At 40.0% G+C, this 13444-nt stretch overlaps 1 protein-coding gene across 1 annotated transcript in view; it reads left to right on the forward strand.

Annotated features, from left to right (window-relative positions):
• The window catches only part of med23 (mediator complex subunit 23), a 55451-nt gene extending 44617 nt beyond the window's left edge, over positions 1-10834 (forward strand). The window contains 7 exon segments of the mRNA XM_007899240.2: positions 343-579; positions 1496-1661; positions 3139-3211; positions 4661-4875; positions 7626-7746; positions 8567-8698; positions 9722-10834. Of these exon segments, the coding sequence (XP_007897431.2) occupies positions 343-579; positions 1496-1661; positions 3139-3211; positions 4661-4875; positions 7626-7746; positions 8567-8698; positions 9722-9892 (1115 nt within the window). The 3' untranslated portion in view covers positions 9893-10834.
• Positions 10835-13444: the final 2610 nt, after the last annotated feature.

Genomic DNA, 13444 nt, shown 5'->3' on the forward strand with positions numbered 1-13444 from the left:
TACAGAAACTGTTTTGACATACATAGAATAAATAAAATATGTAAGAGCCTGCAGCTCTCTCATAAAGGATGCTATATTTATATACTGACCCAGTTACTAATTTCTGAGTCAGCTCCCCGGTAGAAAAATGACAATGTAGTGATTTACCACAATACTGAATGTAGCTCACCTCCTTGAGTGACATTTAGTGATATCGTTGGAAATGTCATTCTCCTGGTGGGGTGAAGTGGAGGAAGAGGAAAACAGAGATAATAGTGTTTTCAAGCCTATTTTAATTATCATGTGTTGTCAGCCAAGCTATATTATTTTCGATTGATGCATGAAAAAATATCTTTGTTGCAGACCGGCCAGTGACCTACCTGTACAACACTCTTCACTACTATGAGAGACATCTGCGAGACCGCACAAATCTGAAACGCAAACTTGTTCATGCAGTCATTGGTTCTCTGAAGGATAACCGACCACAAGGCTGGTGTTTGAGTGAAACCTATTTGAAGTCTGCTATGAACGCACGAGAAGACAACCCTTGGATTCCTGATGATACCTACTACTGCAAGCTGATCGGTCGATTAGTAGATAATATCCTTCTCTGCTCCTTGGTTTATGTGAGATTTGACACCTACCACAAACACTCCAAAAAATAGATGAGATTTGTCAAAGAGTAAATGTGCTGACCCAAATGAGCGTGTAGTATTCTCACTGGTCAGTAAATGTACCTACTTAGCTGTAGGAGCTTATAACAGAACAATAAAGATCTCAGTATGAAGACCTTTAAATCTAACAACTAATGAGAGGTACTGTCATAAATCCATTCATTTTCAGCAATGGAAAAGCACTAAAAGACAGATTGAAACAACTTTGAAAATGTTGAAAGATAGATTTTATTCCACCAAGAGATTGAAGAGATAATTTTGCAGGTTTAGTATCAGTAATGCCATAATATTTAAAAAGTTTAGTAAACTCTTGATCTATACTAGAAAAAAGGAGTTTAGCACAACACAAAACTTTCATAGCTATGTGTTATAGCATTCGGTTTGGTTTATTCGCTACCTCTGCATACTATCTAAGAGGGGCCTGTAACTGTTTTATTTCTTATAGATTTGTATCTTGTTACTAATATCAATATATAGTGTTCAATGCACAGTAAAAGAAAGATAATCCACAAACTTCATTATTAATATAGTTGGGCACTAACAAAGTTGTTTATTTTATTGAAGTTTGAGGTCCTCTACTGCAGATTATCTGGGACCGGGAAAAATGTTTGCAAGAAGTTTATAATAAGTTTGATATAACTAAAGTACTGTAAGGTACAGCTTTAAGGCAGGGATATGATTGTTTTAACTTTATGTATTGTGTTTCTTATCAGCCAGTATATTAATATTTACAGTATTTTTATAATGCTTAATGGCTAATTTGTTTTGGTTTACACTATGTGGAAAGAGCCATATTCTAAAAGTTGAACTCTCAGTAATATTTCCCTTAATAAATACTTCACCAATGGCAGGGAAATCACCTGGACCATTTCCAAACTGTGATTGGAGATTCAATGAGTTTCCCAACCCAGCTGCACATGCCCTTCACGTAACCTGTGTGGAACTTATGGCATTGTCCGTTCCAGGGAAGGAAGTTGGAAACGCTCTACTGAACGTGGTACTAAAAAGGTAATTGGAATTGGATCCGACAGCTAATCCTTGGTTGCATCTAGATCAGGAGGCTGTTGGTTCAAGCTCCATCTTGGGTCTTTGAGCTCACAGCCTGGAATGCCAATGTAGTACTGTCATGTGTTCAGTTGGATGATAAAAAATCTTATGAAACTATTCAAAAGGAGAAGGAAATTTCTTCCAATGTCCAATAATCTTCCAGACTTCATTTGCGGGACCTTCCTGTACACAAATTGCCTGCACACTTTTCTAAACATACAAAGTCACCACACTTGACAGCAATTACTTGTGAAGTATTTGAGACGTTTAGAGAACTATTGATATTTTGTCATTCTGCTTGCTGTTCTTTGAATAGAAGATTCAACAAATGAAATATTTTGTTTATTATTATATAATTCTTTGAGGATTATTCCTGTGCCAAAGAATGGTGGAGTGTATGGACCATTCATCTTCACAATATAGAAATCATTTATAGAAATCAGACTACGGCACTACCTCACCCCTCACGCTGCTGAAACTCTAGTCCACGCCTTTATCACCTCAAGGCTGGACTATAGGAACTCTCTCCTCGCCGGCCTTCCCGGCACCTCCCTCCACAAGCTGCAGGTCATTCAGAACTCTGCAGCTCGTGTACTGTCCCGCACCAGGCTTCGCAACCACATCACTCCCACCCTCGCTCGCCTCCACTGGCTCCCCATCCCCCAGAGGATAGATTTCAAGATCCTCATCCTCAAGGCCATTCACGGCCTTGCTCCCTCCTACCTCTCCGACCTACTATCCCCCTACCTACCTGCCCGTACCCTCCATTCCTCTGGCTCCGGTCTGCTCCACATCCCCCGCCCCAACCGCCCTACCATCGGTGGTCGGGCCTTCAGCCTCTCAGCCCCTAGGCTCTGGAACTCTATCCCCCAGTGCCTTCGCCTTGCTTCCTCCCTTTCCTCCTTCAAGGCCGGTGTCAAGACCTTTCTCTTTGACCGAGCCTTCGGCTCCCCTCTCGACTCTCTACCCCCTCCTCTCTCCCTCCCTTCCCTCCCCCTGACCATTTCCCCCTTGCTCGGGGAAATGACCCAACTGTACAGCGCCTTGGGACGTCCTCCCGACGTCAAAGGCGCTCAATAAATGGAATCTTCTTGTTGTTGTTTGTTTGAAACTCATAATTTGTTGTGTTAGTTCACAGTGTTTCTATATTGCTCGTGTGGAATTCATTGCTGTTTTATTGTTTTTCCTTAATTTGTATAGCGCCTTTCACGTCGAGAGGATGTCCCAAGGCGCTGGACAATCAGTGTTTCCTTAACTTAATGAGCTAAATGGTTTTCTCTTCTTCTTTCTCTTCACTGCCGTTAATGTAAACAAAATTCGGAAGGATTTCCAAGCCCAATATGTTAAAATGTGTCAGCTGGGATTCATTTGTAAAAATAAATTTGCCGTTTTTGTGTTTGGTTTGTCAAGCAATAATATATTTATTTTCTTCCCCTAGCCAGCCACTAGTGCCAAGGGAGAATATTACTGCATGGATGAATGCAATTGGACTTGTAATAACTGCCTTACCCGTAAGTCTCTTAAAACTCATAATGGTTGTGTTAAGTTCATTTTAACAGTGAACGCAGTAATAAGTGTCTACTTCATGCCCAAATGCCCCATTAGGATTAATGTGCTCTGTAAATCCATTTTTAGAAGAAGGAAGCTAATTGAATTCTAGGTTGCATCCCAAGAGTTTTTGGTGAAGATCAAAATAAGTTATTTTAACATTTTGTAGAACACTAGTAAATTCACGTTTGGAATATTGTGTGCAGTTTTGGGCATCCTATGTTTACAAGGATGTTTAGGGAACCTTTAGGGAAGTTCAGGTTAGACTGACAAGGATTGTTCCAGGAATTAGGATTCTATTATACAATAGACTTGCAGATCTGAACATATTACTCATTATTTTCCCACAATAAGTCCACAACTAAAAGAACTCTAGTATCAGTGATTGACATATGATAATTTCTACATTGCAGTTTATAAGACCACTGAACCAGGAAGAATGTCATGCCCTACATCCCTTCTAGTTTAAACAGCTGTTAATATCAACAGCAAAATCTTGTATTTTTATAATGCCTTTCACATGGACATGGGTAGCATCTCAAAGCTCTTAAAAGCAGTGTGGTTGGACACCAAGCTGGAAAGAGAGGGTTGGTGACCAAAGGACATAGTCAATGAGGAAATTTTTCAGGTGTGATTTGAAGATGGGCAAAAAGATTAGAGGAATTGGAGCAATGGGTTCAGAAATTCAGGACATGGTGGCTGAAGACACGGCTGCCAGTAGTGAGCGGAGGGGATGAGGTATGTGCAAATGCCCTAAGCCAGCTGAATGGCGAGTCATGGATTGGGAATTGAGCAGAAAAAAAACATTCAATATTCCAACAAATCTCTGAGTAAAAACATGGTATGTAGTAATGCAAGTTGCAGCATTGCAGACTCAAGGAGCTAAATGGATTTCTCTTCTACTTTCTCTTCACTGCCATTATTATAAACAACTGCAACAACAAAATTACATTTGTATAGCGCCTTTCATGTTGGGAGGACGTCCCAAGGTGCTGGACAATCAGTGTTTCGGACCCAACTGGGGGTTATGATCGGGGAGGGTGGAGGGTTAAAGAAGCACTTCTGTTTGCTCGGCTCATTTAGCCAAAGTATAATCGATGCAACAGTGGTTGCTATGGAGCTGGTTGCAATTATGACAGTCAGTATAAAAAGTGATAACTGACGTAGTAGGATTTTGTGACCCAAGTTCAGGATTCATATAATCTTTCTGTTTAGTAAAATCATCATTAATGTTTTACAATTCAATTTGATATTTAAATTATTTATATGAAATGACACACACAAAGCCTCTTAATCTTAACAGTAATGCTTGGTTGAATATCTCCCCTTTCTAACTTATCTTGAATAAGAAGTCAAAAAGTTCACAAGGTACAATATTTTCCACTAAAGAGTGCTTTTGTTTGTTTTTCAAGGAACCCTATTGGATAGTATTGAATGATCGTATTGTGAGTGTTATCAACAGTCCTACACTAACTTCAGACACAGAATGGGTTGGTTACCCATTTCAACTCTTTGATTTCACTGCTTGTCACCAGTCATACTGCGAGATGTACTGCAGCTATGTCCTCGCCTTAGCACATGCGGTGTGGCATCATTCGAGCATTGGACAGCTTTCCCTTATCCCCAAGTAAGTAGCAGAAATACCATTAAATATGTTTTTTTCTCCTTTCAGATCATCTAGAGTTACAGATCTGTGCAAATCTAATGAGTCTTATACAGATCCTATGTCACTGATAATCAATATGTTAAGCCATAAAAATATGTGATTCATTGTGAAGCTGTTCAGCCCCCTTTTCACATTGGTGTTTGTTCCTCCAAGAAGCCAGCCATCCTAATGCAAATTCTCTGCTCTTTCCCCATACCCTCTAATACATTTTCTCTGCATATGCTTGTCCATTTTTAAAAAAAATCTCCATTGGCTCTGCTCTGGCAGACACCTGGGCAAATCCTTAACAACTCTCGGAGAGAAGAATTTCTCCTTTTAATCCAATTGTCATAATCTTGAATGTGTGCCCTTTTGTCCTTGAATCTCTTATCAGCGAAAAGATTTTTGTAATTCTCATACCTAATCATTATCTTAAACATCTCCATCATATCACCTCTCAGCCTTCTCTGCTTCAATGAAAAGAGCCCAATAACCTCTCCAGCCTTGTCCCATATCTATATTCTTTCATCTCCGGTATCATCTTCATTTACCTATGCCACAATGTTGGCATAGCTCTAATATTATTTCTATAACTTGGTGGCCTAACCAATGTCTTGTGAATATTTATCATTATTTCCTTCCTTTTGCATTCAATCCTTTACAAACATCATAGTTAAACATTATCAGTCAGAGTAAACTTGACTTATCAGTCATTGGAAGACCTTCTAAATCACTGGAAAATGTATATCTGATCAGTGGGGATTCTAAATCTGTTCTCATCATATTTGTGCTTCTAAGGCAAAATGTTGACAATGAGCCTAGGGGGATAGTTCTCATAAAAATTAAAGTGAGTGCTATATGTTTCTGCACATAAATGAACATGACGTTCAAGCATGCTGCATGCCTGACTAGAGACTAGAGACAATTAAAGGATGTTCAAAAGGGGATTTAGGTGTAAGGTTTTGCAGATACAACAACTTGCAATTATGTAGTGCCCTCCACGCCCGAGCCAGATGGTTGTGTGTGGCAATGACATTGATTAATTAGTAAAGTTGTGAAAATGTTTGGTATCTAAGAGAAAGAAAGAGAACACTGGTGTATTGAATGTTCAGGAGAGAGGAAAAAGCAGACAGCAAAAAATAGCAAACATCAATAGTGTTTTGCAGACCTCTCTTGGGCACTTGTCCAGTTCCTTACAAGTCGAACCTAGTGTTGAAGTAATTGTCTATTGATTGATGTCAAATGAATCTGTGTCTTCCTAATACTGATTTTGATAACTATAAAATAATTTCATCTGAGCTCTCTTGCCCAGCAGGTGAATTTAAATTGAGTGGAGTGTTGTGTCCTATTTTATAGTAACAATGAATGCTCTTCAGATTTCAAAAAAGAAGTTTTTCCCGGTATCCAGGCCAATAATTCCCCAGATAAATATTAATCATTCACTTCATAACTATTTGTGGTAGATTGCTGTTTGTAAATTGGCTGCCATGTTTGGCTACAAATACAGAGTCACTGCACTTTACAGTTAATCCTATAAAATGCAAGGAATATTTATTGTTATTTCCTGGTGCTTTTTTTCCCCCTGAGATTTACTTGTAAATTGTAACTTGAAACACGTCTTTGATAATGATTTGTATAGTGATTTATTTTCACAAATACTGAATATCGAATACTGTGAGGATGTTTATGATATAACAGGGGCTGGTGTCCTGGGGTAGAAATATTGCAATGCCTTTCCTTCTTCATAAATGTTAAACTTTATTAACGAGTTGCTGGATTACTTATGAAAGGATGAGTGCTCCTCCTTACCTGTAGAGGGCCTTGTGTTGGTGGCTGTTCGGCCAATGTGCAAGGTGGCTTCTCTCCTTGCTCAGCTCAATGCCATACCTCTCTGAGCAGCAGTATTTCAAGAACCGTGCACGCTAATACATTCAATAGGACTGAAAACATTCCTATTGAATATGCAGAAAAAGCTGGAAAATAGGACTGAATGGGTCGCTTTTTCAGGGAGCCAGCACAGACACACTGGACTGAATGGCCACCTCCTGTGCTATGAATTGCTATGGCTCTAATCATGTTTTGCAATTTCTGTACTGCAAGATACAGGAGGATTGTTCTTAATTAGATGTACAGTGCAATCCTGTTATAACTTGGTGTCTCAGATCTAGAAGGTTATACACTGCATTAAAATCAGTCCACATATGAATGATTAACAACCTAGAGAGAAGCCTTTTTTAGTGTGGGAAACTAGCTAGTCAACATTGGTACGTTTCCAGTCACCCCCAAAGCTACTTACAGATAGTAAATATCTATGTATTGTTTTTAATTAATCATCAAAGTTTTACTCTCAGGATCAATCAGTATTGCTGCACATTAAGGCAAACCCATTCAAACAACCAACTAATGCAAAATTCCAACAATCACCAAACAAAAGTTAGATCTTTCAGATATCCAAGTTATTGTTTAAAAACAATTGGGAATGCAGATCTATTCATCATCTTCCAGTATAGCGTTTTTCTTTGGATGGGCATAGTGAACTAGTCTATTTGTAGTACACCTTTTGGCAAGCATAAGACTAATTTGGCAAAAACAGAAATAGAATTCTAACACAGGTTCTGAATGAATGAATAGATGCAATAATAGTCATAGTGTGAGTGCTGATGTATGTCTCGAGGTACAATTGACCTGTATGGGGTGAAGTGACCATGTGTAATCAACTGTTTGTCTCTCAGATTTCTCTCAGAAGTGCTGAAACCTTTGGTGAAGACTGAATTCCAGCTGCTGTACGTTTATCACCTTGTTGGCCCTTTCCTGCAGAGGTTCCAGCAGGAAAGGACACGGTGTATGCTTGAGGTAAATCAATCTGGTTTTGACAAGTAATAAAATGTGGCAGCCTGGCTCAAATTGGTAGCACTCTCGCCTCTAAGTCAGAAGGTCGTGGGTTCAAGCCCCACTTCAGAACTTGGAACTCATATCGATTAAACTGATACACCAAAGCAGTGCTGGGCGGTGTGTACTGCATTACTGGAGGTGTAGTACTTCAGGTAAGACATTAAAGATCCCGTCTGCCTGTTCAGGTGGACGTTAAAAGATCATATGATACTATTTGAAAAGAGAAGGTAGTTTCTCCTGGTGTTCTGGCCAACAATCCCCCAAATAAATTTGGTCACTCACTCAATGGCTGTTTATGGGACATTTCTTTGCACAAATTAGCTGCTGTGTTTGCCCACAAAATGCACAATCACTTCACTTTACAGTATATCCTGTGAAGTACTTTGAGACTCTCAATAATGTGTTACGGCACTATATCAAATGCAAGGCTATTTTTAAATTAAAACAGAATTGGTCATTCACTTCATGGCCGTTTTGGAACAATTCTTGGTTTCACTAAAATAGACCCTGTTCCCTTAACATGTAATAACCATCCTTAAAATACACTACACTTAGTGGAGATTGAAGAACTGAAATTGGCTTAGAGCGTTTATTGCAGTTTGCAGCAATCAAAAGTCTCAAAACATTCTCGATATGTACGTTGGTCACAAAAAAGACTGTTAAATAATAATAATAATAATAATAAATCTGTTAAATCTAAAGCAGTGAAGCTGGATGGTATTTCCTAGATTAGTTAACTAAACATGTAAATATGTAACCTCTTCAATTTCTTCTTCTGCAGATTGGAATAGTGTTTTATGAAATGCTGTTTAATGTAGACCAGAATAGCAAACACTTGGGATACATGGACCCCATTTGCGATTTTCTGTACCACGTAAAGTACATGTTTACAGGAGACAGCGTGAAGGACCAAGTAAGTAGATTAAAAAGTTCTTCAATAACTGAGTGTGAAATACAGCATCTTGAATGGGCAATTATTGATTTTTAATGGGCCGTTATGCTTTTAGTCATTATCTTGTAGAATCAAAATCATCTTAATATGGTAAGCTTTAGAACTCCAGTGAGAAACATTGTGAAATGTAAACATGGAATGTTCATACTAATGTTCGCAGACACGAGTTTTCATGTGTCACAGATGATCTAGATTATCCTTTTGAGTACAGAATGTTTTGCTGTAGCTTTCAGAAAGATGAGTATCACACAGCATCCAAAAAAATAGGATCTTGCGAGGTTCCAAAACTGAATAATGTTAATTCAAAATGAATTGAGTTGTAGAATATTAACATTAAGGAGAAACTAAACTAAATGACGGATAGCAGGGAATAATACAGAAGCACAAATGTGGAAATAAAAATAGAAAATACTTGGAACATACAGCAGGTCAATCAGAAACTGAACGAACACAAGGTTTGAGGAAGGTTTTCCCTTTCAATCACTCTGGTTTTAACATGGATTGTAATGGCATTCAGTACTGTAATGCGCAAGTTTGCTTTGGTTCATTTTTGAATTGATTCATGTATTGTACATCACTGTGCCAGTTTTCCAAATGTAAAGGAGCTCTGTCATTTACCTCTGTCTCTTGAGTTTAATTCCTGGACTATGCTCATTTTTTATATTTGTGTTTTCCTTGTATTACTCATATAAAAATACACTGTTTATAACTAAAATGGAGGCTGGAGTCAGTTGGCTCACATGGCAACTTCAAGGATGAGAAGTCTCGCACACTTGTTTGTGGAGAATGAATGATCCTCAAAGAATGAGGACTGTTACTGCAAGTGGACAGTTGAAAATGTTGTGAATATTTAAATGTATAACCAGCAACAAAACATTTACCAATGTTATTAATTCTGAAAGAATCTTTCCAGAAAATGCCTCAGGCTTCTCTGCTCATCACTTACTTTCACTGCCATCTGACACCGTGGCTTTGTCCTTTCAGGTGGAAAAAATTATCTGCGTTCTGCGTCCAGCATTAAAACTTCGACTGCGCTTTGTGACGCACATAAGCAAAGTGGAACCAACAGCTCCAATGCAAGCAACACACAGTGCCTCTCCAGCCAATCCAGTCAGCCAGGTCTCCTCTGCAGTTGCGCTACCAGTGGCACAGTGAACATATGGGCAGGGGTTTGTCCTAACTCTTTGGCTCTATTCACATGATGTAATAAATTGTTTAGTATTTAATATAAAAAATGTTACTTTTTTGTTTATCTTTTACATATGTGCAGTTTGACTTGAATTCTGTATGTAGCAGCAGAAGGAAAGGTGTAACCGACTACTCTGGTTCTGAATTTGTGTCCATAATGCTTGATTTACAACTTCAGGGTGTTTCCACTCAGTCCAATAACCGGATTTTAAAAGTAAATCAGAAAGCCAAAGTAATTTTTCTCCTGATTCCTTTCAGCAATGTTTGATCATATTATGCAAGTTCCAGTTAACCTTAGCAAAAGGCACCATTTACTGTTATATTCCGCAAGTTTTATTGCATTTTCTTTTGTTTTCCTCACAAATTGTAGCCTTTATTTAGTACGTACTAGGATTTTAAAATTGGAGTTCGGCTTGCGATTAAAATTATGCAAAGAATGCAAACTCCATGGCACAGCTGTCGGGAAGCTGCCAGCTAATGTAGTGCGTGAATTTGAAATGCTTGGTTTTATTAGTGATACTTTTTTTTAACAAAAAATAAACTTTTTTTGATAGTACTGATGTCTTCCTGCTTAAGTTGTTTTTGAAAGGAGTTGATTGTCTCGGGTTTAGATCATAGTAATGTTTTCTTTGCAAAGTGATTTGTTTCTGCTCTCCAATGTTTGAAGAGGAATAAACTATGAGGAAAGATTTCAATAAATTGCAGCTTTAACTCACGAAAAGACATGTTTCAGATGGGAACTTGTGAAATCTGAATGAGGTAGAGAAATTAAACCCAAACAATAATTTCAAATGCAGTATAGAAACAGGACAAGTGGGGGTGACAGGTTCAAGGTTGCGAAAAGTTTAGGGTAGACGCCAATAAGTATACTTTTACAACAACTTGCACTTATGTAGCACTCTCCACACAGGGTGGAGTCTCAGAGCGCTTAACAGTGGCGGAGCCTGACTCCGAGCTGGGGAAAGGGGGAGATGGTCGTACGTATGGTCAAAGAGGAAAGTTTTCAGGCGGGACTTGAAAGGGGAGAGAGGGTGCAAAGTGGAGGGATTGAGGGAGAGTGTTGCAGTTTTGGGGCGTAGTGGCTGAAAGCACCTCCTTTGATGGTGGGGCAGAGGGTGCGAGGGACGAGCAAGAGGCTGATGCCAGTTGAGTGGAGGCACCGGATTGGGGAGTGAGGAGTTTGAAGAGGTAGGGAGGAGCCAGGAAGTGAATGGATTTGAACAAGGGTTTGAGGAACTTATCCGTTCGGTGATGGGGAGCCAGTGGAGCCTGACCAGAACTGGTGAGTTTGGTCTGGGTCAGTGTGTGGGCAGCAGAGTTTTGAATGAGCTGGATCTTTTGAATGGTGGAGCTGGGGAGACCGGCGAGGAGTACGTTGGAATAGTCCAAGCAGGAGGTGGCAAACCATGCACAAGGATTTCGGCTGCATTCGGGTTAAGATATGGTCGGAGGCGGGCAATGTGGCGGAGGTGGAAGAAGGTGGTCCTTGTCAGGGACTAGATGTGGGGGGAGGAAGGACAGTTGGGGGTCGAACCGGAATGCCAAGGTTGTGCACTGGTTCAATGAGCTTGAGGGAAAGCCCAGGGAAGTTGAGGAGTTTAGATCCACAGGAGTGAAGACGTTGACAGGAGCCAAGGAGTATGGCTTCCATCTTGTCCATATTCAGCTGCAGGAAGTTTACACTTATCCAGACCCTGATGTCTGCCAGACAAACTGATAGAATATCGAGGGACCTGGAGTTGGTACTGGAGAAGGCAAAGTAGATTTGTGTGTCATCTGCACACATGTGGAAGTTTACCCTGTATCTGCGGATGACATCGCCAAGAGGGAGCATATAGATAAGGAAAAGAAGAGGGCCAAGGATGGAGTCCTGGGGTAGCCCGAGGGTGACTGGGTGGGGGTGGGAGGAGAAACCATTTGCCGAGATGAAGTGTAGGCGGTTGGTTAAGTAAGACTCAAACCATGCGAGTGCTGTCCCACTAACGTAGATGATGGAGGAGAGGAACCGTGGAGGAGGAACCGTGGTCGAACGTGGCAGAGAGATCCAGGAGGACGAGGAGGCAGAGGGAGCCCTGGTCACAGATAGAGAGAATGTTGTTTGAGACTTTGACAAGCGCTGTTTCTGAGCGAAAATCAGACTGCAGGGGCTTGAGGAGGGAGAGGTGTGACCGAAGTTGACCTGCAACAATGCATTCCAGGACTTTGGCAAGGAAGGGTAGGTTGGAAATGGGATGGTAGTATGTGAGGTTAGAGGGATCGACAATGTTTTTTTTGAGGAGGTGTGTGATGACAGGGATTTTCAGGGGCAGTGGAACAGAGCCTGAGGAGAGAGACTAGTTGACCATTGAGGGGGAGTTGAGTGACCAGCAGCTGGTGGGGAGAGGATCGAGGCAGCAGGTGGTAAACTCATCTGGGTGATTGTGGTTGAGAGGGAGAAGGGAGAAATGGGGGCAAAGAAGTGTAAGGAAGGGAGAGTGCCAGGAGCTGTGGCAGAGGGAGAAGGCTACCAGAGGGATGGTCTGGGTGGGGTGGAAGGGGACATGGAGGGGGTGGGAGGACCATGCAGCTAAGTGGATGTTTTCAATTTTTGAGGCAAAGAAATCTAGGACTAAGAACTATGTTACTAGCCATGCACAGATGAGAAACAAAACTGAATGGATGTTTTGTGTTCTTAGCTTTTTGTTCTTTCCTCCCATTCGTCTCCTCTTTCCACCTAACTAGTTATTTTTTTATGGGTGAGCTATTTGACTATGGGGTATGAGAGCTAAATTATGCCGCCCACATCCAGGTTTCACACACGTGCACTTTCCAGCATTGGATTGCAATTGGAAGTAATAGTACTCCCAGATTTTTCCTCCTTTCCCAAATAAAGATGCCAAGTTCAATTGTAATACCTCTTTTGTCTCTGCTGAAATCCACTAATTTAGCACAAACCAGGGATTGAATCTGGGACGCGTCACTTCAATTTCACTGTGACAGTTTTTTTTCTAATTAATTTTGATTAAGATGTTGCGTTCTTGTAATTAAAAATATATATAATTTAATAGTTTTATAAAAAAAAACACTGGACTATTAAGCACATAATTCTAAAACAAAGTTTGCACTTTATTCCGTGTACTATTGGGTGCTATGAAAATAATCTATTTTGAAAAATGTTCCAGTATTTCACTTGTCCAGATGCCTCTCATAATGACTTGTGAATTACAATGGCTGTTTTATGCTGTGTGATGATTTGTTATAGACTGATTGTTATAGCAATAGGAACCACTTTCAATTACATCACTGAAGTCGTAACTAAAACGGACACAATGCCATTGGCCAGTGGTTATTGAGTATCTATTTTAAGTTTGAAGTGTTCTGGATACGAACAAATGGAAGCTAGCATAATTCCATACAAAATAATAATAATAATAGTAATCATTGCATTTGATATAGCGCTTTTCACGTCTTCTCGACGTCTCAAAGCGCTTCACAGAATATCCTGTAAAGTGAATTGACTATATATTTGTGGGCAAAACG

Source organism: Callorhinchus milii, unplaced genomic scaffold, assembly GCF_018977255.1.
Source record: "Callorhinchus milii isolate IMCB2004 unplaced genomic scaffold, IMCB_Cmil_1.0 Scaffold3, whole genome shotgun sequence".
NCBI classification, from domain to species: Eukaryota; Metazoa; Chordata; class Chondrichthyes; order Chimaeriformes; family Callorhinchidae; genus Callorhinchus; species Callorhinchus milii.